Source organism: Epargyreus clarus, unplaced genomic scaffold (genome assembly GCF_041222505.1).
Source record: "Epargyreus clarus isolate Ecla_fem2 unplaced genomic scaffold, WU_Ecla_fem_2.2 ptg000027l, whole genome shotgun sequence".
In the NCBI taxonomy this organism is placed as follows: Eukaryota; Metazoa; Arthropoda; class Insecta; order Lepidoptera; family Hesperiidae; genus Epargyreus; species Epargyreus clarus.
Window position 1 is genome coordinate 806,623 of NW_027332234.1, and position 27,454 is coordinate 834,076.

General features: G+C 35.5%; 2 protein-coding genes across 2 annotated transcripts in view; one reads left to right on the forward strand and one right to left on the reverse strand.

Moving 5' to 3' along the window:
• The window catches only part of LOC140754136 (ankyrin repeat domain-containing protein 55-like), a 109,813-nt gene that overhangs the window by 37,200 nt on the left and 45,159 nt on the right, over positions 1–27,454 (forward strand). The window contains exon 2 of the mRNA XM_073089062.1: positions 16,934–17,234. The gene's annotated coding sequence lies outside the window, so the exon portion shown is untranslated. The remainder of the gene's footprint in view (positions 1–16,933; positions 17,235–27,454) is intronic.
• On the reverse strand, positions 24,166–26,953 carry LOC140754054 (uncharacterized). The gene is made up of 4 exons (XM_073088964.1): positions 26,786–26,953; positions 26,264–26,382; positions 25,753–25,916; positions 24,166–24,652 (listed from the first exon to the last, which is right to left on the reverse strand). The coding sequence occupies exons 1-4, from the start codon at positions 26,793–26,795 to the stop codon at positions 24,427–24,429; spliced, it is 519 nt and encodes a 172-aa protein (XP_072945065.1). The 5' UTR covers positions 26,796–26,953; the 3' UTR covers positions 24,166–24,426.

The window sequence follows — 27,454 nt, forward strand, 5'->3', positions numbered from 1 at the left end:
CGATCCCCGGCCAGACAGATTTCTAAATGATGAATTTAGATTTCTGATTCTGGGTCTGGGTGTTTGTGTATTTGTCTCTGTGTGTGTCCATAGCATCTACGATACAGGGAATCCTAGTGTGGGGCTGTGAGTGTAGAAAGCGTTATTTATTTATTTATTACGTGTGGACATGAAATATATAGGGTTTTTATTATGAAATTAAAGTAGTAAAAGAGCATACAGTATTGCAATATGCTTCGTAGGAAGTGTTAACTGCGACTTATGGACATGTGTATTTAACTTCAGATAGTGAATCCTACATGAATTTGGCTGGAGATTCGACATGCCTCGTATTCCTATGAACCTCTCACTTACTTAATTCTTCTTTAAAGTAGGTAACCTTCAATATTACCTTTTTAATATTAATAGGATGTAGAAGTATGCAGCGGTGGTGCCTCCGGATTTGTCCTTCGAATGGGTCTCCGCCTTCGCACCACCGTTGTTTTTATGGATTGCAGAAATTGAACGTTTCTCGAGGAAAATTATAAGTAGTCAATAACTTTTCACATAACTACACGTAATGAGGAAAGCCGAGTAATAACACCCATTTATTTAGTATCAAAAAGTGCAAAAACAAGCAATCGAAACGAAGAAACTAATTTTTTTGCACACCTTAAATCCTCGCCATCTCATTGTTCTCTCAAGGCATGTTCCGACGCGGGTTCGAAGCCGCGACGTGCGCCGAATGCAATAAAACTATAACACAACAACTAAGCATTATCCGTAGAAGGAACTTGACCATAGAACTAGTATGATGTAGAAAGTTCAATTTAAACGGTTTATTTGTTTTTAAGTTCAAATAAAATCAATAGCTTTTTAAAAGATTCTGTATTATTAAAACGTAACAAAATGATTGATACTTTATCTTAAGAGAAATGTAGAATTTATGTTGTAAACTCTCTTCTTTGGGAAGTCGGTTAAAGATTGGATAGTTTAACTCTTTTTATTTATTTATTTATATATTTATTGCATCAAATATAGTATGGTACATTTCAAAATCATCTCTCCCAATATCTCCCAATTGTAGTGATGCCCAGTAATGGAATATAAGACAGATTACAGCCAACATTTTATCAGATTCCTTGCGATTGTAAAATTTACCTATACTATTTAACTTATATGCATAAACAATAATTCACTTCCGTTATAGCCACTTCTATTTGTTCTATATCTTATACAATGCAAATACTCGCCTCTATAGAGTTGTCACGACGAGGTCAAAGAAGTCAGTGTTATTAATCTCAACCGAAATAGAGCCTTAATCTGCCTGTAGTAGAGTCGGAAGTGAAGTGGAAAAAATAATCGAAATTTTAAAAATAATCAAAAAAATAAAAAAATAAAAGTTTTATTATTACCGTAAGACTTAGAAAATAGAACTTACATTAAACTAAGTGAAGTTTTGATTTAAAAAAGTATTGAATATATCCTTTAGTGAGGGAGGCCAAGAGCAAATTGGTAGAGTCCTAGAAAAGTTACAAGGCTTTCCCAGGTATTTCGGTTTGTTTGTGAACTTTCCATTCAGCGTTGAATTGCAAGTAATATTTAATTTCTAAAAGGCAAATTTCATCGAAAAAAACACAAGAAAGGTACTTGATAATTTGAACTACGGATTTTCAAAGATGAAAATTCATACCACTAAATTCTCACTGTTTATACAAAAAGTATTACTTAAATTCCTATAATATTAGTATTTTTGGAGTAAACTTATAAAAGGCTAAATATATTCTTTACTAAATGTATTAACAAAGATTTTCCAATATGATTTTTTTTTATAATATAGGAGTAGCAGACGAGCATGCAGTCCACCTAATGGTAAGTGGCTACTGCCGCCCATGGTCATCTATAATCAACCCCAGATAAGATTAGACCGCCGCTACCCCTGAGGACTAGTCTGGAACGCCTCGGAAGTGTCTGTCTCCCTTACCACATCCTACAAAACAGAACACAGTAGCGCCTAACACTGCTGTTATTAGGTAGAAATAGGTGTGGCGGTGGTGCCACCGAAGTCAAACCACAAAGGGTTCTACCACCTTCATAAACGTAGCTTTATTAAAAGCAGATCGATAACCCTTCAGCAATTATCAAAGTAAGCAAATATCAAGTTTCAAATCAAGTTTTTTTACAACACCAATCAATGGATACTCATTCATATTTTTTACTATCTTTATCGAAAACGTTATTTTACGCTCAATTATCCATCATTGTTTGACAAGTCTGGTGTATGCGCTATTAATTTACTGACACCACCTTTTTATAATAACTAGGACATATTTTTATATGATGGACGGATGACATAGTATACGGGGTGAAGGTCCATTTGAACCTTCAGGGCCAAATCTGAAAATATAAGGATTAGCGAAAAATGCTGAAAGAAGTTACTAGGCCGATTTTGATAAAAACTAAAACAGCATTTTTTTTAATATTACCTTACCGGGAATCAAACGACTTTATTGTGGGAAATAACAAGTATTCATAAACTCAAGTGTAGTCTTATGTCATGAAAAGTAACCCCCTCTGTAGATTACTCAGCCATAGGTTGGATCTAATTTAAAAAAAGCTACATTACAAATACCCTTAAATTCCGAACGTAGCAGAGGAAGATAAATTGCTGTAATAACATTAGTAGTGGTTTGCTACCGACATAAGCATTTTATAATGTTTTGTATCGTAAATTAGTTCATAATTAGATTCAATTAGGTACATGTTACATACGTTTCTGACGTAAAACACTCATATATAATATTTGCTAACATGTTCGCCGGGCACTTCGTATTTGGCGTAATATTTTAAGCTTGATGTTCTCCTGAAAAACTATTTTATAATTTATACTTATATTATATTTTACAACCACATTTTCAGAAAGTTTTGGCAAGTTTCAGATTTATTCTTGGTCTTTCCTGTGGGGCCCTTTTAACTTAAAATAATGTAGATAATATTAAATCTCTAAAAAATATGATATATTTACCAAAACACGTGTCCTCACTTTTAAGACAAATTTAAGGGCACCCTACAAAGGAGTCATTAGAACAATTTACCAAATTGGAAAGCGTCACCAATTGACCAATTTTGTCCGTATGGCGATTATGGCGAATGGGGGTCCGCGTTGATTTTTATTACATAAATAGCTACAAATGTGCAATAAATGGCGTTTAGTTCATCATTATATCATTCACAACGTTTATTTATTTACGCCCACTATGTCTCGAAAATATTCGCACAAGCAATTTTAGTGCTCAAATATTTGTTTATGTATCATAAAGAAATATTTACTCTTTGGCATATAGTTTCTATGCAATTAACCCCAGATAAGTCTAGAATCATACTTGAGCTCTGCGCTAGATGCGTGACCCTTGTAGACTAAGTCTAAACAACTCGGATAAATATATCTGCCTTAACATACCATTCAAACTGGAACATTATTAGGCAGAAATATGAACGACGGTGGTCCTTCGGGGGTCGAATTACAAAGGGTTTTACCGTTATTTAAGGTAAGTGCTGAACGGACTTTATCATTAAGAATCGCATACGTTCAAGGGTTAATTAAAATGGTACCGATAAGACAAATGAATTGGCTAGGGAGTGAATGATTGTGTCCAATTAGACGCGTTTAATCGACGCTTATGTTATCAGTAGAGTCATTAGAGAGATAGAGGCGAACCGCAAGGCCGTATTTCAGATATAGTGCTGAAGATTGATTCTTTTATACTTGGAGTAACCAGTTTACAAGGAACGTAAGAAGTAAGCTTGTGTAGATCTTAACCTATTTAACCGATTAAGCTTTTAGGCTTAGGAAGTTAAGCAGGGTCAGGCGTGCTCGGCAGTTAGATGAGCACATATTCACGATCACAGTATTTATTATTGGATCTTTAACACGTTCGCTGCGTAAAAAAAAACAGTAACTTTCAGCTAGTGCGACGGCAGTCCAAAAATGCATCCACTTGACTTTCTTATTGTGCGTGGCAGGCCTTTTCGACCCGACACCTCTGGGTGGTATTGAAGCCCTATTATCTTAGTCAAGGCGCATTTTACATTATAAATTTTTATACTTTTAAAATCCTCATGAATCACTTGTCTATACATTAGTCCCGCCCCTGGCTCCTCCAAATAGAAAATTAGAAATTAGCAATCAAAAATGTCTGGTCGATAAGGCCCGATACCGCACTAGAGTGTAATTTCTGTAGTGATGGGATAGTAAAAGAAAAGAAAATATCGAGTCATTAATTTTATTAAATTTTAATAAACACAAGCCGAGCCTTTTTAATGTGTTACACATAAGTCAAAAATAGTAATTATAAAGGTAGACCAAAATTTTATATAATTACAAAGATTTTTCTTAGGGATTTCGAAATATGAACCACCGTATTCTTCTTCGTTATCACTATCATTTTCTAGTACTATTTTGTTTTTACAAGGCGCCATTGTAACGAAGCTTGCAGGAAACCGAGTAGCGCGAGCGCGTCCTCCTCTCGAAGCTAGCACAACACTACTAGCGGGTCAACGCGTACGCATCTGCACAGTGCGGCAACAGGTCGCGAGCGGTCATCCACCAAAACAGGCCTGCCCCCGCACTGAGATAACTTTTTTTACGTTCTATGCGGCGGAGGTCGAAAAAGGCCTGCCGTAAAAATACCCAAGAAACAGGTTTCGCACTAGCGAGAAAGACCTATTTTTCCTGTGCGCATATTGGTTTGGCACCGCGTCGGGCCGATTGTGGGTGAACCGCAGTGAACGTGTTAAACTTTTTCGGGGCCTAACAGGTGGCATAGAATATCATATGTCGAGTCCATATGTCCCTAGTCTAGTCTACTAGTCCCTTTATCTGTATAATAAAAGTTGAGTTCGCGCCAGATTTCATTCAAGTTTGGGTAGAGACCTGTGCTCTACACCAAAAAATTAAATAAAAGATAGTAGGTACCTACAAGTTTGTAAATAAATAAAATAACTGAAAAAAATAAAAATATTGCTTGTATTCACGATACAGAATAATGTCATGAGAAAGTGCCGGAAGTTATCCATAATACTCTCAAACGTCTATGAAGTCTACCACCCACACTTAGCAAGCGTGATGGATAACTTCTCAGCCTGAGAGGAAACGGTGTCCAGCTGTGTAATCCCAGAGCAGTGTTCTCCAAAGTGTGGATCCCGACCCTCTGGAGAGCCGCATAACACCTATAAGTGGCTGCAGAAGGTCACGAAACCAAAATATAATTCAATAAGATATTTTTACTAAAAAATAATTTGGGTACTTTTAAAGATACTTGATTATGTATTTCACTGATTCTTATTTTTAAATATTACAGTTGTATTAGTAATTAGAAATAAATAAAAAGGTTGTAAGTACGTATTGATGTTCGTAACATATTAATAATAAATTTATTTGTTTACTTAAATTTTACACTCACTACTGTGCTTTAAGATACTTTTTACAAACAGTGGAATAGGTAGGGGGTCGCGAGATCTTTTTACAAATCAAAGGTGTGATATGACAAGATTGAAAAACACTGGTTTACAGTAATGTAAAGGATATTGACTAGCATTAATCTAAGATCTAATCTTAAGAAATATCTTTACTATTTACCATTGCTAAACATATTCATACGTGTATACATATTTATGTGTCATTTACATGCAGATATTCTTTCACCTTGTGTCTATGTGTTACTCCATGGGGAGTTATAGTGGTACAGTTAATTTCTCCTACTTGTATTGAATTGTAGCCAAACACCTGATTGGCTGACTACGACTACGGAGATGGATAGATAGAAAATAATTTTAATAATATCCATAAAGATATATTGCTAAAACAAATACAAAAACGGATCTTTATTGCCTATTAATGTAATAAAATACCCTGAATTCAATATTTGTATTCGTATAGTCATTTCTGGTATGGTAAGGGCATGCTTTCGAGGCATTCCAGCTTATACGGGCAAGCGGCGCATCTGTAGCCGACCTCAGGTAGGAATCTGATATTGTCTGGGATTGATTACAGATGCCCATGGGCTACCACTTACCATCAAGTAGACTGACGGTTCGTCTTCTACTTCTAAATTATATAAAAAACATGTTAGACGAGACGACCCCGTTACAAATTAAATACTATTTCCCTCAAATTTTAACCAAAAGAACCCTCAATAAATATAAGTTTATGAAACATGTACACATTTAACAGTTGATTATTTAGCAGTTTCCCCTCGAGTAACGAGTTAATCACATACGAACGAATATGGCTATGGGTGCATTATCGCTGCGTCGCTTCTCAGAAGGCTGGCACTGTACTGGCACCCTGAAGACGATTCATTAGCGCTTCCTGCTTTTCTTCGTAGACTACTTGGATAGGTTTCCATTAGCAATGCCGGCACGGTAATGTACAAGAGGTAGTTGTGCCTATCAATGTACATAGTTGTATCTGATTTATGATATTTTAATTTTTATATAACCTATATGTATAGTTATTAGTTATTAGTATTATATAAATAACTTTGTGTATGGTAAAATCATGAGCACATTTCGGTAATGCTTCTAATATCGCTAAAATGATTAAAAGAATATATTATACTACAAATATATAGAGAAATACAGATATTTAAAATACATATTTTGTACATCTTTTACTGCGTGAACAATTTGAATACTGAATATAATGTAGGCACGTTAACATAATAAGCTCTTTAGGGAGAAAGTTTCAGCAAAATTGGTCCACATTTTGAAAGATTTTCAGAAACTAATTTTAAATTTGTATATATTTATTTTATACACGGATTTAAGTACTTTCATCGCAAAAACTTGTATTTTATTTAGTATACTTAGATGTGCAATGGAAACACATCACTTCACTTGCCTAAATATGGTCAAGTTTTAATAGCTCTGCTATTTGCTATTGCTATTATGGTAGAGATTACAGATATCACCAGAGATTATAGATTTGTATAGATTAAACGAATAGATATAGCGAAGAGACATTATTTGACTGTAAAAGGACAATTATTATCATTGATTACGCGCTAGAACATAAGAGATAGTCGGAGAGATTTACTAGGTCCAATTGAAAAATATTTTTACCGTAATTAGGTTTCTTTAATTTTTTTATGAAGTAAAGCAGTGTGCAGTCAGCCTGTAAATGTTTGTTTACTAATTTGAGCTGACTTCAAGACATATTTTAAGCAAAGTGAATTGCATGGCTTACGCCATAGCTCTTGCGCGATAGCTTCATGCAAATCAGTTCAATTGTTTTGAAAATATGTGTCTAAATGTAGACATCATCAAAAACACTACTACTCTTTTGTTCAATTATATAATCATAATATTTTGAAATGACGATTCATTTAAAAATAAGATGAGTCACTTCAATTTTACTTACTACATGGATACAATATCTACTCACAGGACCACACGGTCGGTATTGTGAGTTGTCCCTGTTATCTGAGCTGCGGATCTCACGGAGCTCAACAAATATGAGTTGAGCTGTTTTGACACTTCATTGTCGAGCATGACCCTTTCGAATAGACTGTGTTTATAAATGTTGATATTGTTTATAATGTAGTAGAAAGTACTTTTTTACAATACAAGCTGAACTTTGTACCGCCTCAAAATCTATTTATCAAATATATTTCTTATAAAATGTAGCCTATGTTACTCGTGGATAATGTAGTTTTAAAATGGTGAAAGAATTTTTAAAATCGGTCCAGTAGTTTTTGAGCCTATTCATTACAATCAAACAAAGAAACAAAGTTTTCCTCTTTATAATATTAGTATAGACAAATGTTTGTCTGTGTCCTTACACTCAAGCATTTTTTCTAAAAAAGGTCTCTAGGTAAATCTTTGTGAAATTTGTTTATGGTACATTTAATAAATAAGCACAGTTCGTTTTTATTTGGAAAAATAAAAAACAAAAATAATATTCCTACAAACAAAATTAGCACAACAATAGGGATGAAAAATAATCGGTTTTTTATCAGACCCTCATACAGTTCAATTTTAGAGGAAACAGTACATTCGTTTAAATTATTACAAAAAAATCCCATATCAGTATGATTATGTGTTGAATTTGGAAGTGTTTAGTAATCAGTAAAACAACAACATATTTGTCGTCGACCTTACGAAAGATTTCAATCCTAATGCCTATTATGGATTAATTACAGATATCCGCCCACTTGAATTTCATATAAAAAATCTTCGACGAGCATTCACAATTTTTGAAGAAAATAATGATGACATTTACCATGACACACCTCTAACCACAGCAACATTTAACACTGCTGCTATAAGTCAGAAAACTATTCAATCCATAACACTAACCCTTAAAGTAAGGAAGTAAAAAATGATCTGTCGGACTATAAGGGTGCGCCCACACGCAACCTGTCAAGCGAATTACGCAGCCGCATTTACAAACTGTAATCTGAGAAGCTAATCGGTTACCGGCAAGAGATACGCGGCTTATATGAAAACATATTGAATTTTATGCTTCCATCCTCTTTTTTATTAAGTGGCGATGATGTGGGTGTTAGTTTTTATTGGATATTTTGGGACAATGCGGTAACGTTGGGTGGTCATTGCCGATTTTATTATGAAAGAATCCCGCAAAGTGATGCTTACTGATATTAAATTATACTCTTTTAATGATTAGTTTCGTTAATACAAACATTGGTAATTAGTAAGTAATTGTTGTTCTTTCTGTATAGTCTAAGGTTTATGTGAGATAAGAAATTTAAAATTAAGTGGCAAATTAAAAATATAGAACAGAGTAGAGAAAAAAAAACAATATTTATCGTTATATCTTTTTTGAAATTCAGCCAGTATTTTTTTATTTATAACACGTAGGTGCAATTTACAATTATGTAATTTTAATTCTCACAGGAAACATTAGTTTTAGCACCTGTGGCGGGTAAGTTTAATATGTAAGTTTATTATAAACGTATAATTTATCAAATCATTAAGCTTTATGCTCATTTAATTTCACGTTTATGAGTAGTCTCCATAAATAACACAGTTCCCAGTACTCTACAGCACGTATGCTTAATTGAATGTAATATTATTAATATTATTGCAATTATATTACCATAGTGTAATTCATCTTATGCTGGGAACTCATTAAGCATGTTTGCATGAGTCCGTTTAGTAATTTTTATGTGCAGGCTGACAATATTTCGTTTAATATTGATTATATATACAGGTTAATTTCATTTAAAACTGCATTACAATTTGAAGTCGATTATTATGTATTATTTTCTGTCAGTGGTATCCCTATTTTGCATTAGCTTTAGTGTCGTTCGTGTGCTATCTTCCTTATGGTTTTAATATACGACGCGCCGTCGCCGCCGCTTGTGGGTCCCGCACAACAAAACAATCGCCGGCATCACCTTGCGAGTGTCGGCGACGATTATTGACATCAGACAGCGACCGTCGGCGACTGTCACCGGCGCGATCTGTAGCTCGTGTACTTAACGCCTATCAAAAATCGACATTCGACAATTTCTCTTCATTCCCGTTATTAATAAGACCACCCGTACATAACACAACACAACAAAGTACAAGCTAAGCTAAAATACTAAGGGAAGACCCTTAGTATGAGCTTTACGTTTTTACAAAAATGACTGGTTTTGTATTTGTTTACGTATTTTCTTATACATTTCCAATTAGCGCCCCTAGCAGACTGTATCAGAACTGATTGAAAATGTATGGGAAATACGTAAGCAAATACAAAACAGAAATTTTGACAAATTTTCAATGCAAAAATCAGATAGTTTGACTATTTATGGGCATTTTGTTCTAAAGCTTAACATTGCATTTGTGGCTGATCTCTGAGGACATCAATCCTATTTGAGTTTTTTTTTAAATCTATCGGCAGACTGCATGCTGATTTGCTCCTCGAATTTCTTAAAAAATGATCTTATTACATAGATGGAACCACAAATATTTCTTTTTTATAATACGAATATCCAAATTGTCTATACTTTGCAGTACAATTTAGCTGAGTAAGTTTCATGTCCTGGCCTAAGGGTACTAATAGTACTTCATTCGATGCAACTTTGTTATAAAGATATTAAAGAAACGATCTCTTGTAATAAGGAACGTAGAAAACGAGTCAAGTTCTTCAAATTTTGTTAATTAAGACTATTTTTTACAAAATATTTTAATTAACTACAAATATAAGAAATGCCTTCGATTTTCACCAATGTTAATATATGATTTTTTTGTTGATTGCAAATCCTACTAATTTTACCTCGTTTTCTTTATACATTACATTTCATTGCCTGAGAAAGGCAATAAGGTCGGAAAAAGCCTGGGAAACTAATCACACTGAACGAGGTAATGAAGTTTTTAATGATCTACAATTACTTTTTATTTCAATAAAAAATACTTTTGCCTCGTTGTATTAATAGTATGCACTTATTTTAAGGTCATTATATTAATTATTATATCAGTTTTATTTTAAGGTCTAAAATTACAAGCATAATTATAGTATTTTAGTTAATATTTAACCTTTCTTTGATCCATGACGATGTATATCTATATTTTTCATTTTATTTTTTACTACAAATTTATCTAAAATAATTTTATTTCCACTTCACACTGACGCCGTCTCAGATTGATTAACGTTTTAAATATTCTATACATCTTATTGCTAATTAATAACTCGATTACACTTCCTCCCCATGTCCTGCGAAATGTTCAAAATTGAGTTCAATATTTTCAAGAACTTAGCTCATCCACTGCCTTACCCGCTGATATTAAAGATCATCTACAGCGTGATATAATTCGCCCTATAAATTATATTCCCGCACCACTATCAAGGGTAATTTGGCGAGGGCCACGTTTGCCCTAATAACAAGCATTAGGCTACGTGTTGGTAATACACCACACATGACTGTTATTTATTGGTGCAAAGTACTATTTTAATACGCGTTTATTAGATAGTAGCCGTAGCTTAAGTGAAAAGTGGTACGCTTTTATCTAATTTCTTGATTTTTACTTTGAAAATGATAAATGACGGAAGATACTGTGCTTAGTTAAAATGTTAATCTGTATCGGAATGGCGGAAATTTTCTTTAGATTTAGATAGGTTAATACCTATTCTCTTTAAGACCATGAGATAATGACCTACTTCTATGTTGTGACAGAACAACTTATCTTTTAATTTTAAGGGTGTGGCAGAAACACTTGGAGACATTCAATTTTAGGGTTCTAAAACACAAACGACATTTGATGTAAACCACCCTTACCTTCCAGGCAACGACTGTCGGCATCGGTCGGCTCTGACTGTAGCTCATTATCCCTCGTGAGCAACCTCCTTTGGTCCTTACTGACGAGTAGATATGACCTATCGTATCATATCAGTTAATTCGATCTTAATTCTATAAGGGGTTGATTACAGATGCCCATGGTCATTCACACTGTATGTTTGATACTTATTTTTGATAAGAACATTACGACATTACACTAATCTGCTCCAAATAAATATTCAGTAGCTCAGAAAATGAGCTACTTTACAACTTAAATACCGACTCTTCAATAAAAAACACTGGGTGTTAATTTTAAGAACTATTGTATGTATTGTATATATATTATATTACTTTTTACAGTAGAAACTATGTCAATAATGCGAATAAAAAGTGCGTTTAAGTGTGGGTGGGGTAGCCTAATGACCGGTAATGCTGGCTTATAGCATCTTATAGCGCGGTATATAAATAGGGTTGCTTCAGATTGTTCTATCGCCGGCGAATACTAAACGATGCTGAGTTAATTATGAGGGTTCCACACATAGGTATATACACACATACATATACATATACTTACTTTTCCGAGGCGTTCCAGCGTAGTCTTCAGGGGAAGCGGTGCGTCTGTGACTGAACCCAGGTAGAAATATCTAAAATCCTGTCGAGGTTGATTATAGATGTCCATGGGCGGCAGTGGCCATCAGTTGAACTGCATGCTCGTCTGCTACTCCTATATTATTAAAAAAAACATATTTTAAATAATACATCTATAAGTTACACTGTTGTATTCCAGCTTGTCACTTCAAGACACCTGCACACACACACACACACACACACATACACACACACACAATGGCACGCACACGCACATTATATTTAATAGAATAATTTAAAAAATAAAAAATCTTTATTATAAACTACTTAGTTTATCTCCTGTCGTTAACTCTTTGCTGGTGAGACAACAGAAATGTTGGGATAAACAACGATCTGTTATTTCAAACCTGTACCGCTCAGGCGAGAATTATGTCGTTTGCTCCAATAAAGTTATTTTATGCTTATGAAAAAATTGCAGAACGACTCGCACCTTTAATTAAGTCGATGTGCAAAAACTACCTCTGATAGTCAGTATTTAAGAGTTCCGTACAACAAAAGGGTGAGAAAAAACCATACTATTGTGATCAGTCCTCTTGAAGGTAGTCATGTATAAGTATAGTCACATAATATACGGTACGGAGTTACGATGTTACAATTACACGTAAGTAAGTACACACTAGTGATTATAACTATATCACCTTTATTAAACTGTTCTTGCTGAAGTGTCCGACAAGAATGCCGCTCTCTGTTAACTCGAGCGCCGCGATGGTATCATCCCCACTTCATACTCGTGACAATCAAACGAGTGACTTATTATTTTAAAGTACTATTATAAAAATGCGATATCGTTAATGTCCAAGCTTTGAATTAACGACGATAACACTATACAGGTTCTCCTGTCCGTCTTTTAGTCCCAGGGCTGTACCTCTTGAAATATATCACTGAATCCGCTAAAGCAACAAATACTTACTAAGAATAAAATAAAAAGGGATCCCATCCAACCACCATTTTTTTTAGCATTTTGGTCGGTTTATATTTTGAAACGTAAATGGTAGGTACTTAAAAATAATACTTAAGTAGATAATAGGTTATAAGTAGAAACTAAAAACAAATGATAATAAATACATAAAATTGATATTAGTTTTGTTTTCAACTGTCGCTGTTTGTCCTCGATTTTACTGCGCATGTCGGCATTGTTCCGCGTTGACATGGCTGACAAAATTGTCAGCCGTTTAAGCCATTTAATGCCTTCCTTCAATTACAAGGCGGTGAGATATCTATACTTATCTATGATGACAATACATACAAACGATAGTGGTGGTAGCTATCCAATATGCTCCAACGGTGGTACGGAACCCTACGTGAACAAGCCCAATTCTCACTGTTCTGTTTTTCCATTATATTATATTCATATTCAGTTCTGTTCCTTTTTGACATTTAAAGTTCAGTTGTGAAATTAATGGTCAGTTTTGAAAGGCAGCTACGATTAAAGTAATTGTTCTTGCCGTACAAATAAATCATTATGTAACATGTATTGGTCATATTAAAATTTTAAGTATTTTTTAAACTTATGAGTATACTTATACTAGAATTATAAAAAAAAACTTTTTAAAAGAGTAATCATGAAAATTCGTATAACGTGATACAAAAGTCATTATAATAAAAAACTGTCATTTCTATTTATGTCGCTTGTGTACTCTAATGTGTAAGTGAGATACATACAGCGAAGCCGCCTTTCTAGATTATATATATATATATTTTTTTTATAATATAAGAGTAGCAGACGAGCATGAAGTCCACCTGATGGTAAGTGGCTACTGCCGCCCATGGACATCTGTAATCAACCCCAGATAGGATTAGATATTCCTACCTGAGGTCAGCCACAGATGCGCCGCTACCCCTGAGGACTAAGCTGGAACGCCTCGGAAAAGTCTGTCTCCCTTACCACACCCTTCAAACCGGAACACAGCAGCGCTTAACACTGCCGTAATTAGGTAGAAATAGGTGTGGCGGTGGTGCCGCCGGAGTCGAACCACAAAGGGTTCTACCACCTTCACAATTATATTCTTCATTTAAACAAGTTATAGGTACTTAATTAGTCATTCATTTATTTGAATCGCAAATACTCAATACTAAACGAACCCTCTCAATTAAGTCAATAAGTAATTGAAAGTAACTCTATTGTTCCCGTATTGTCGTTGTTAAATTAATTTAGACCCCAGCTCAAAATACATACTGCTTTAAATACATATTTATATCTAGAGTCAAACAAAATAAACATTGTTGAGTAAACTGATCCCACAATTAAATTTCTATCTTATCCAATACAAACGATAACATATACGGTCATTCTAATTACACATATGCAATAGCAGGTGATATCGTTACAAGAAGGGATTTCTTCCAGACAGCATTAATTATTAAAAAAACTTAAAACTTTATTACATCAATAAAAACTTTATCATATACTACTTTGGGATACTACGTAATATATCTTTATTGCTTTGCCTATAAGCAAAATCGCTCTATAAAAATAAAATTAAAATTATTTTTATCACCTGCAGGATAACAGAACTTATCACTTTTCTTTTGATGAAGATAAAACGATAGCACAAAGGCTCCAAAAGCACAAAGTCTTTCCGAAGCAAGACAATGCCCTTAAGCCCTTCAACCCCTTGAATCCCGATCGGCCCTCAGTCACGTCCTGGCGTCAATGAATTAGTGAAAAGCTTAGTCGAGCACATCCGCTGCATATCAATAGGGCTCACGTGTACTTTGTGTAGACACGTGTCGCCGGAAGCATTGAACGACTGTACACACTATCGTGTCCGGCCCCCGGTTTTGGCAAACGGAACGGTACGGTACGGTATTTCATATAATAAATATTAGAAAAAAAACCGTTGTAAAATTATATTATTTTGATATTCTGTCGTTGGGTGCTGTCAGATTGACAGCGTCACTGTCTCTCGCTGGAAAAGGCGGACGACACTCAGTTCTCTCCTAACGGCCGATGAGTGCAGACGCCTACAGAGCGCCTGCATAATTTAAACCATGCCTAACGCAATGTAACAATTATTAAGTAGTATACATTCTTCAGTTAACTCTTCGGGATTAACCTCATATAGAGTTATGTGATCCATTCTAGGTTAGGACTGCTAATGGATTTGGTTTCGGATACCAATAGCAGCACTAGTACTAGTAACTTACGTGGTATAAATAAGGACATATGTTAATATTCTTGATAAAAAAATAAGATAATTATATCAAATTTGTAATGGTAAAATGTGGTTATTGTTTTAGTTGGTTGTTCAACAGTTTCCGTTCGTATAAATTACATATTAACAGAACCTTAGCCTTACCCAGATATGTGGTAATAAGCAAAGTGTTATCGTTGGTTCTTCTTATTTTATATTTGGCCTACGCCAAACTAATTCAGGATCGGATCATCAACAACACTGTAGTGAGGTGAGACCCTTACGCCTTCTGTTTTGTTTGGCTACCGGTACTCTTAAAGAATATGCAAAGGGGATGAATGAATCCATTGATTTTCACCGGTCACGAGTGTGTTTTTTCTCGACATAGCGTGCTCACGAATTAAAACCATTAATTTTATTATTCATATACTAACTAACAGTGTCTCTAGCTTGTAGGTACAATGACAGTTTTAAATATTATAAGTAGAAAGTGTTCTATGTCATATTTTTGGACCTTTAGGTATATTTGTGTGAAAACGATTTCCATTAATCCATTAAATAGAGCTTTACTCTACAGATAAAACGACAGTTAAACATTTTTAAATATTTTACCTAGATGCTGCATTATCTGGTTCAATTCTTGGTTGGTACCGATGTTGAAATTAAATGAAAAGAGTAAAGAGTAATTTTTATGTCTGTATAAGTATCGATATCAAATATGGTTCTACCACCTTCACCTATACCTCATATAAGTAATAATTTCGATATAAAATGAAAAGAGTAAAGATAGGTATTTTATGTACTCATAAGTATCAATATCGAATCTAGCGTGACATCGACAGTCGTACTCGCCACGCAGGTTCGATGTAATTGGTACATTAAATTTACATAATAAAGACAACCTGTCGAGATAAACTCGTAAATCTCCTCTAATAGCCGCGTACAAACGCCAATCATATGACTATTTGATTTTATTTGAAGCCCTTGTTATGATTTGATGATCCGTCGAACAGCGTGTGATCTTAGTGCTTTGATATGTAGAAATGTAGATAAGGTAGAAATTTACATTCATTATATGATAAAAAAATCGATCCAGCTTTTTTGTACGTGTGCTATCTAACGTGGTTCGACTGCGGCTACACCATTGTCACACATAGTTCTGCTCTAAAATAATAGATGTAATCATCTTGTTTTGATTTGAAGGGTGCAAGGTAGAGACACTTACTCGAGGAATTCAAATGGCTGCCTTTACAGTGTTAATTTACAGCATTTTAACCGGTGCATTGTTATGGTTTCAATCTTCGATCAATTGTTGATCGAAGGTTGCATGGTGTGGTGAGACAGACTTAAGCATCGGAGACGTTGTAACTCTGGGGTACCACCCCCTTTTTGCCTGGCCTCAGGCAACACTTTAATCTTAATTAGGGTTGATTACAGAGGTCCATGGACGCTAATGTCCAAGTATCATCAGGTGAGTTCAATTGTTTTTTTAAATACTAAGACAGTTGAATAAATTACTACCAAAAGCAATTTCCAGCAGTAAGTATTAATTATATTTCTTAATGAAAACCCAATTAATAGCCCTAAAAATAGTCTAAAAATAAAATTCAAGAAATAATTTATAGAAAACTTGTCAACATTAAAATCGATAATATAAGTGCGAGTGCTTATAAATTATAAGTGCGAGGTAAATATCCATATACATATGAGTACGTCCAAATGACGTACTCATATGTAGTGGCTGTAACCATAACTTTCTACAGACCACATCTGTTTTCTTATGCCATTCCATTGACTTCGCGATAGTCCCATAAAATAACGTACAAACTTTTTTGGACCCGAAAAGCTTTCGCTCATCGGTACACCATTAACATTGGTCGTCTCTTTCAGATGTACACGTGTGGGCACGTGCGAGCAGGACGGCACATGCGCGGTCGCAGGTGGCGCCGCTACGCGCCAGTTTGAGTAAAGCCTTCATTTAAACCGCATGTGTTTTTCACTTGAATTTTCTTTAAGTGTTCATACAAGTGTCTGTGAATTTATATCGGAAAGTGCAAAGTGACAAATAAGTGTGGATTGATGTGTTTTTGTCGTGGTGTGCGGTACTCGTGAAGGCGCAGTAGGTGTAGTGTTGTGGTTTTTGGATTACGTACGAGTGGTATGGAGCCGGCTCTCGTTGGATGTATTTGAGGTGAGTTTTTGTGAACGTTACACAAAGAATTGTTGGTCGTGATATCATAGTTACACAATCAATAATGAAGTGATACTTTGTACTATGTAAGTATATAATATACGCCTACGAACAGTCATTCTAATTAGAAGTCAATAATTTTTTAAAAATTAATAACTAACATGTTATTACTTAAATTACCCGAAAATATTGTTTGCAAAATATATATTGAATCACTATTAATATACGTTGAACTAAAAAAACACGGATTAACCCTTAAAATTATGATTCGTTAATGTGTCCATTTTTTCTTTCCATTTATAAGATTTCTAAGTTACAATTTGTAGTAAATAAGTAATACAGCTACTTCTACTAAACTATTTAAGTAATTCACAAAAACTTCCGAGTATTGGTAGTACATTTTCTACGAGTACGTGAGTGCGTAACATTTTAACATTCCGAACTGCCTGTATTACGTATCGACGTATGTAGTTATGTACAGGGCCGGATTTGAAGGTCTAGAGGCCCTGGGGTAACGAAAATGCGGAGGCCTACAATTATTATTAATAATTAAATGGGACATTTTTTCCGTTAAGTCTTTCAAATTACTACCAACAAATAAAATTATTTCACCACCGTGTGGAAAAAAGCCTTCTAAATTGTTGATGCGATGAAGTTTGAATTTTATTTTTCTCTATTGTGAGCCCCGTCTCGTTGAGACCCCGGGGCAGTAACCCAGCTTCCACTAAATCCGGCCCTGGTTTTATACAAACATACTTACGTAGGTATGTGTGCGTAACGTTTGTTGAAGCAACTGAAGCGAGACGTCATTAAATCATTAAATCGTGCCGCCATAAATAATCATTAATCAACGCATCAACGATTGATCGTATCGTTAATGACAATGGAGCGAGCCTTCCTTGCCTTCGAAATGTAGAGACGGATCGATTTTACTGTTATTAATGTCGATCTTGGAATCTCTACAATGGAACGGAATAACTGCAAGGGCTCTAGTTTGAATAACGGAAATAATCATTTGAATAACAAAAGCAAATGGCGTAAGAACTTGACTGTTAGAACCTTTTTTAACGATTTTCAATCGTAAATGAAATCCGGTGTAAAAAGTCAAGTATAATTATATAATAGTTACTTAAATACATATAATGATAGTGACCTAGTATCCAGACACTTAGCAATCTAGACATTTCATTATAAATATTTGTTTTAGCGGAGTGCATGCTGCCATTTTTATAGACCATTTAAAAGAAGCCAGTATGTTAAACAGCTGTAACTAATTATTGCTAGTAATTAGGTATATCGTAATTAAAAGAATATTACGCAGTAATTAAAACAACTTTCTCTTACGTGAAGCATCGTGGATTGGCAGATTCTGTATTTCTTGGTATATCCGTATATTTTTATGAAAAAGTTAACTTTTATAAACTTTCAATAACTAACTTAGTAAACCCTGGTACCCTGGTACCCTGATACTGGTTTAGATCCAGATTTTTTTCGTTGCAATATTAATAACTAGCTGACCCGGCAAACTTTGTACCCCCTCAAAATCTATTTATCAAATATATTTCATATAAAATATAACCTATGTTACTCGTGGATAATGTAACTTTCGAATGGTGAAGGAATTTTTAAAATCGGTCCAGTAGTTTTTGAGCCTATTCATTACAACCAAACAAACAAACAAAGTTATCCTCTTTATAATTTAATTCTGAAATAAATTATTTTTATTATCTATAGAAATCATTTATTTGGGAATCAAATTATATTATTATAAAATTAAAACTAAACTTAATAAAAAATGTCAGTAATAATAATATTAAATAAAAATAAATATAAAAATAAATCAAATTAAAATTAGATTAGTCTTGTATAGAAAATTTTCATACATTTAAAGATTAAGCTGCAAATGTAATATATAATGTAAGCTGCAATAAATTACTAATTATTACTAATCTCATCTGAGGATGGACCCGGTTGCTGGAGCAACTCAACAAAACCTCCACATCATTAGACTTGTTAAATTAATCGCGATAAGTACCATACCTTGTAGTACATGTTTCAATAAAAACTTGTTTAAAAATACAAATGGATACAAATCTCATTAATACATGTATTATGTTACTGTTGAGTGGGACTCTACATCGTAGAGTCAAGTTATGCGCGCTCACGTCGCAGATGTAATCTTAGAAAAGACATCAACGGGTTCGCAGCCGATCGGAGATAGCGGCCGATGACGTTAAATAACAAATGTAACACACGCTCTTACAAAACTTCTTGTAATATATAGTTTTTAGTTAAGCATATTCATGGACTTTAAATATTTCAAAGTAATACATTATTACACATTTATGAATTAATTACAATTTGTACGAATGTAAAGAAAAGTTCATTATCGTTAAAGTAATAAATGTAAAGCTAAGTGGTTGAAAGTTTTTCTATACTAATATTATAAAGAGGAAAACGTTGTTTGTTTGTTTGATTGTAATGAATAGGCTTAAAAACTACTGGACCGATTTTAAAAATTCTTTCACCATTCGAAAGCTACATTATCCACGAGTAACATAGGCTATATCTTATATGAAATATATTTGATAAATAGATTTTGAGGTGGTACAAAGTTTGCCGGGTCAGCTAGTATATGATAAAAAATTGTTATTTGTTTACGTAATGAGATCTAAATTATTAATAACTTATAGTGTTACTTAAAAAATGTTAAATATAAGTGATATTTGTATTCATAACAAATATTACAACTCTATTTATTTGATGGCGAAAATAAATCGCTCCACACCGTATCGCGATTCGTTTGACTGTTTTATTGTACGCGTCAATACAGTTGTCATTGTCGCCAGAAAATGATCGCATTTACTGGTTCGCGGTGAAATGTCTATATTGGTTAAGTGTCTCTACATTACTGATAGTAGTCCACTTTTACTTTTTACTTGAAAACTCTACTTTCAACATGTACATGTAATTTTATTGTATAAAGTGAAATATCTATTGATTAAATGTCTCTACATTTCTAATAGTATTCTATTTTTAATACTTGGACTCTACTTTCAACAGGAACATAATATAATATCATTTTATGAATCCTTCGACTAAAATGCAGAATTTCAATTGCATTTACAATTCACCTTACATGCCATCTCTAATTAGAATCCAATCCGTTCTCTGCTCTTTGAATCTATCGACTTGCCTTTAACCTATTCTACCTGTTATGGCATGGACGGTGTTTATTTTGTTGCTTATAGCTTTGAGTACAAGCGTCGAATAATATCATAAATCCAACAGTTCTGTATTCTAATTCTATAGATCTATATCGATTATTAAAGTCATATTTTCAACCAACTGTATTGCCCGACCCGTTTTTCATAAGTGTATGCTTCAAGATGTCCAGAATTTTAAAATTAAATCAGTTCCACCTGTCGCACATATAGCAGATTTAATTTTCATTCTATCATCTATGTGCGAAACGTGACACTGACTCTACCATGACTCTATCACATTTCACAACAAGTAATTATGTTCGTTACATGGCTATAAATTTTAACACACAATAAAATTTAATACACGTCCTTCTCAAGCATTGTTTCCTGGTTCTAGCGTCTTGTAAGACTCTACCATTTTAAACCGCTTGAGAAAAGCGGTAAAGCGTTTGTATGAAGCCATGAAAACGTCACCGGCACCCATAAAAGGCATCACGACGCTAAAGTATGCACTCACGACCACAAAACAATAACATAAGTACTAGCTCTATCTCGATGCATTAGAGTTCTTAATAGCTCGACATTAAACCTAAAAGTCACGTATGTTAAAGTGACCATTTATTTTCGCATCAGAACGGGACACTTGCAGAAAACTGCAAAAATGTTGTATACTTAATACAAAAATAGTAAACGAACATGCAGTTCACCTGATGGCAAGTTATATTGATGTAATCTCGGATATGATCGGTGGTCATACCCAAGGTCGGCCACAACTATGGTGCTTCCCTCTCAAGACTAAGTTGGAATGCCTCGTATAAGTGTCACACTAAAAGACTGAACAAAAATGACTGTTTATTTATTTGTTTACATATTTCCCATACATTTCCAATCAGTCCTGATACACTCCCTTAGCGGCGCTGATTTGAAATATATGGGCATATACGTAAACAAATACAAAAACTATCATTTTTTTTTAAACGTAAAAAGTACATACTAAGGATATAGCGCCCCCGTGGACCGTATCGGAACTAAAGTTCTGCAGTATAAGTTTCAAAAACGGCTGTAGTTCCGTTCCGCTATCAAAATTAAATTAAAAATGTAAAAATAAATGCATACTATTCAAATTTGTAAAATAAATGTCGTTACAATTGAATATTCAGTTTCTTAAAACTCATACTAAGGATACAGGACAGTCCCGTCTATAGCGAGGCGAATGGTCACGTTTTATGCATGGCACGTTGATCCATGCTTGCATGTATTTTTGAGTCTTATTAGCATGGCATAAAGTATTCAGTTGTTCAATATTTTTGCGGTGTATACTAAAACGAGTATCGATAGTTTTAAAGTTATTTACGTGTGAGATACCTGATGCAGTTTATTTTTAAAACATTGACTTGTCTCGTCGATAAAACGAATCGATTAATTGGGAATTCCTTTGTTCGTGAAATAACTTTGTTACTATACAATTAATGGATTCCAATAAACGAAATAGAGATAATTTAATAAAAACTGCCATTTTCTAAGCTCAAAAATGATTGCCTGATAGAAAAATAACTCCACTTATTTTTGACTTTTTTTTTCATTTGAAGAAACAGATCAGAGTGTAATTTGGAGGAGACATACGCTTCCGAGGCGTTCCAACTTAGTTCTCAGGGGTCGCATTAATAGTCGACCTCACGTAGGAATCTTATCTTGTCTGGGGTTGATTATAGACGTCCACGGTAGAAGCCACTTAAGATCAGGTGCCTGCACTATTTTTTGCTCATTCTATGTCATATATTATTTAAAAAAAAACACGTGGACTGCCCACTCGGCTGCTACTGCTATATTATAAAAAAATATAACAATACGCTCATAACTTTGAAAAATGGAATGGCTGGGATTAGAACTTCGAAAGAGACGCGTTTCAACCACTACCTGTTGGTACCGTTACCAAGTATCGATTTTTGCCAGACAATCGGCATCCCTCAAACAATTTGCTGAACAGGCTCGATAAAATGAGACGCAATTAATCTCCCAATCTCCAGCGGGCCATTCACCCCGACTTTTTGTCTGCTGGTCGGCATTTCGCACTGTTTCGCTGTAGATGTGGGCAGGCGGTATGTAAAAGGTCCCTCTGCCGTCCCACTGCATAAGTCTCCTCTTATATAAGAATGGTAGATGAGATCCAAAAATATTTGATAAAATTTACTTACAAACAAGTTTGCATTTTCGAGTATGTAATGGAATACACACAAGGTAAAAGTGAAAATTACATTTACTTATATTTAAATTTTCGAATGTACCTATACGAAATTATCATGCAGTGGTCACCCATCCAAGGCGTGACCGCGCCTGACGTTGCGTAACTTGTAAGTCAGTTAAGATTTATCTCTAGTCTAAAGTCCTCAGGGTTAAGTCTACAGAAATCGCTGCTTCTATACTTTTTTTTAATTGTGAAGCAATGTTAGCCTGTTGGTTTGAAAATCTGTCTCTCAAACTGAGGGCCTAATGTTCGAATCCCAAGCACTCCCCTCTGATTTTCCTCAATTATGTGCGCATAGGAAATTAATTATCACTTGTTATAAGAGTGAAGCAAAACATCGTGAGTCTACACAAACCACAAGTTACTAAAAGTCTGCCAACCCGCACTTTCGTCAGCGTAGGGTGTTGAGTATAAAACCCATCTCATTCTGGAAGGATACGCGCGCCCAGCAGTGGGATATTATTAACTTAACAACATAATTCCAAAGCTTCGACCAGTAAATGAATAAAGCCTGTAAAGACCCACAAATAACTGTCACTAACTCGGAGCTGTGGTTACCAATTGCTATTTTATGGCTTCTGGACTTATTACGTTACCGCTATCCTCCCCTTGCCACCGCACACAATAAATCAAATAAGAATAATAAAGCCTTTTATTTCTTACTAATAATTACAAATAAACATAATTATGTAAAAACTAATGACTATAAAACTTCTATACAAAAATAATGCACTGACTTTTGCAATTATACACAGAAAAAATGCAAAGTTTTGACATGATTCATATTGAGAATAAATATCTCATTATAATTTAAGTAAAAAATACAGACTCAAACACACATAATTATATTAATATTAGTCATAATCATAACTGTCAAACCCATATTTCGACCCCTTCTACGTATAATATGGTATCTGCAAAATGACAACTTTACAGGAGAGCGTTTCAAAGTTTCGAATATGCTAAAATGCGATAAAAATCTGCATTTCTGCAGGTTTCTCTATGAAATTTGGTATATTTACTCTATTTTATACGCTTTAAGTATAACATAACTTGTGTCTATAAAACACATTAAAATAAGGCAATTTATACAATAAAAACAAAAAGGTACTTTTGTGGGTTACGATATTATACGTAGGAGGGGTCGATTTAGTCAAATTGGCCAAGTTTGAGTTGAACTCGCACACGGAGGGTCCCGTATCACGAAACACCATTTTATTTTTAGTATTTGTTTTTGTTATTATGGCAGCCATAGCAGTGAATGTTTTGTGAAATTTTATTGCGCCTTATTGCGGTTCAAGTACAGCCGTAGCAATACACATCCTTTAAAAATTTCAAGTATCTATAGATTACAGTTCATGAGATAGAGCTCTAGGCTAGATGGGCAGACAAGGAAGGCTTAGTAAGCTTCCCCTTTTACCCTTTGGAGGATAAAACCCCCTGTGGTTCGACTCCGGCGGCACCAGGGCCACATCTATTTCTGCCTAATAACAGCAGTGTTAAGCGCTGTTCTATTCTGGTTTGAAGCGTAAGGCATAGGTATATAGTTTTCCGAGACATTTCACCTTAGTCCTAGTAGCGGCGCATCTGTGGCCAAACTAATGTAGGTATCTAATCAAATCTGGGATTGATTACAGATGGGCGGTAGTAGCCGCTCTATCAGTTGGATTGCTCGTCTGCGTCTTTATTATAAAAAAATATTTGAGTGCGGAACCCTAAAAATGAATATAAACGATACATTTCACATATCGTACCACCACACGTAATAGGGAACAAAGTACCCCCATCGTATGATGCGGTCTGTGGGCCACCAGGCGTCCGTCTCCTCTGAATTCTTATTGGGGTTGGGGATGATGCGCGGGTCCTCGGGGGTGCCGTACAACGACACTTCTAATATCGCCTTGAACGAGAAATAGAACCTGAACTCCAGATACGCCGTCGACTTGAAGTACGCAAAACATTCAAGCCTAGAAAGAGAAATGTTACGCTTAAAAAAATAAAAAGGATATAAATATAACTAGTGGTGCCCGTGGCTTCGCCCGCATTTTAAAGAACTGATAGAGCGGCTACTACCGCCTATCTGTAATCAATCCCAGATTTGATTAGATACCTACATTAGTTTGGCCACAGATGCGCCGCTCCTAGGACTAAGGTGAAATGTAAACATAAAACAGAAAATTTGTACCTTCATTGGAATGACAGTGGTGCCATTTGTCGAAAATTTATCTTGCCAACTCCCAAACCAAAGTTGTTGTCGAGACCCCACGAAGAGGTCTCGACAACAACTTGATCAAATGCATAGTTTCCGATTCTATAAAATATATATAGACAAATATTCATTTTTATATAAATGGATAGATGATCGACTAACATGGATAAGTAAAGTAACTGTAGGTAAATTATGAAAAAATCGAATTTCGAACTTCTGGGTTGAAAGAATCACTGAATCGATCCATTACTGGAGATCGATTAAAATAATCGATTTTTTGGTCAAAAAGATCGATTTTCCGATTAATAGATCTAAGATCGCTATCCCTAGTTCCCGTGGGATTTCCGGGATAAAAATTATCCTATTTCCATTCTAGGGTCTCAAATTATCTTTGTATAGAATTTCATTAAAATCGGTTCAGTGGTTTAGGCGTGAAGAAGAGACATATATACAGACAGACAGACAGACAGACAGGCTTTCACTGCTTGTATCAATATAATGATTATCAAAAGAAAAAAAAGAAGGCAAAGGCGCTTCACGAAAAATCGAAGTGGTAGAAAGAACCCTTTGTGGTTCGACTCCGGCGGCACCACCGCCACTCCTATTTCTGCCTCATAACAGCAGTGTTAGGCGCTGTTGTGTTCTGGTCTAGTGTGAAAGTGTGGTAAGGGAAACATACTTTTGCGAGGCGTTCCAGCTTAGTCCTCAGGGGTAGCGCTGCATCTGTGACCGACCTCAGGTAGGAATACCTAATCCTATCTGGGGTTGATTAGATGTCCATGGGCGGCAGTACCCACTTACCATCAGGCAACTAAGCTCGTCTGCTACTCCCTTTATACAAAAAAAAAAAATACTCACGGCTTAATATCTTTATAAAGGTTTCGTTTTTTCTGAACTCCGCGGCGTTCCCCCGTGAGGTCCTTCACGCAGTGGTGCTCCAGCCACACGCCCACGTTGGTGCGGGAGTTCACGTCCAGGATCACCGACACGCAGTTCACATTCGCTATGTTTTGTACTTCCACCTGCACGGAACCACATCAATAACGTCTAAATAAAGCGCGCTTTTTAACATATGTAGAAGTGGCAGATGATGATGTCCACATGATGCTAAGCTACTGTCGCATTTGGACGTCTGTCAACCCCAGATAAGATTGGTCCCCTACCTTAGGTTGACCATAGAAGCGTTACCCTTGAGATCTAAGTTGGAATGCCTTAGAAAAGTCCTTTGTCTCTAAAGTGTTTGAGGGATTATTCCTTCCAGGGGTAGCGGCTCATCCGTTGACTTCGGGTAGGAATACTAATCCTATCTGCGGTTGATTACAGATACAGATTACATGTTTTACTCCTATATTATAAAAAAAAATATTACATAAAAGAAGCCTTGCGCGAAATTCTTGTTGCAGAGGAACTCTGAGCTGTCCTTATAGAGTATGGAGCCGCGTTTGCCGCGCTCACACGAGCCCATGTCCCGCGGGATCTTCACGTCAGCTGGAAAACAATTCCTTTTTTTATTCCATTGAACATTCCATTTTTATAATATGGGACTAGCAGACGAGAAAACAGGCCACCTGATGTACGTAAGTGGTTACTGGCGCCCGTGGACATATGTAATGAACCCAGAACAGGATTAGATATTCCTACCTGAGATCAACCATAGAAGCGCCGCTACTCCTGAGGACTAAGCTGGATCGCCTCGGAAAAGGATGTCTCCCTTACCACACCCTTCAAACCCATAGCAGTACTTGACACTACTGTTAATAGGCAAAAATAGGTGGGGCGATGGTACCGCCGGAGTCGAACCACAGAGATTTCTACCACATTACTGCATGCTCGTTGGTTACTTATATATTTCAAAAAAAGTCTCACGAGCAAAGGTTTTTAAGATCCTCACCTTTGTACATGATAAGCTCGTAGGGCGACAAACTCCGGAGCACGAACTTGTGGTCTCCTTCCCCGGCTTTAGACGGGAACTGGGAGATGACGTCGTCTATCCATTGGATGTAGTCGTGGATATTGAGGAAACGGGCCGGCGCGCCGCACCCTGGCCCTCGGACCCCAAAACCGATCTAGGGAATTCGAAATTTGAGTTACAAAATTCACTAGCACTTGTTTAAATGTTATTAGGGAACTCGGCCTCTTGATTGAGGGGTCCGAGGTTCAAATCCCAGAAACGCACCCCTGATTTTTCAGTTACGTACGTATTAGAAATTAATTATCACTTGTTTAAACGGTGAAGGGAAACATCGTGAGGAAACCTCCATACCAGAGAAATGTTAAAAAAGATTCATAGGTATATGAAGTCTACAAATTTGCACTTGGCCAGCGCGGTGGACAATGGCCTAATCCTTCTCATTCTAAGAGGAGAATCGTGCCCAGCAGTGGGACTGTAATGAGTTGATGATGACGGAATAATAACGTTGCCGAGAATGCTTAGAGAATGTTACAATACTTACCAATTTCCAAAAGCCCCAAGACTGCCTGGATATGAGTGCCACGCCGCCGTCCCATACGCACGACTGTTTCTGGTGTTCGGAAACCCCACAGATAGAGTTTAATGGAG

What these genes read in the sequence shown, in the direction of transcription:
- LOC140754054 (XM_073088964.1), bottom strand. An exon ending in TCGCGCAAGGCTTCTTTTAT is followed by an intron (nt 25,917 to 26,263) that starts GTAATATTTTTT and finishes GGTTCCGTGCAG; the next exon opens with GTGGAAGTACAAAACATAGC. An exon ending in CTTTATAAAGATATTAAGCC is followed by an intron (nt 24,653 to 25,752) that starts GTGAGTATTTTT and finishes TTCTCTTTCTAG; the next exon opens with GCTTGAATGTTTTGCGTACT.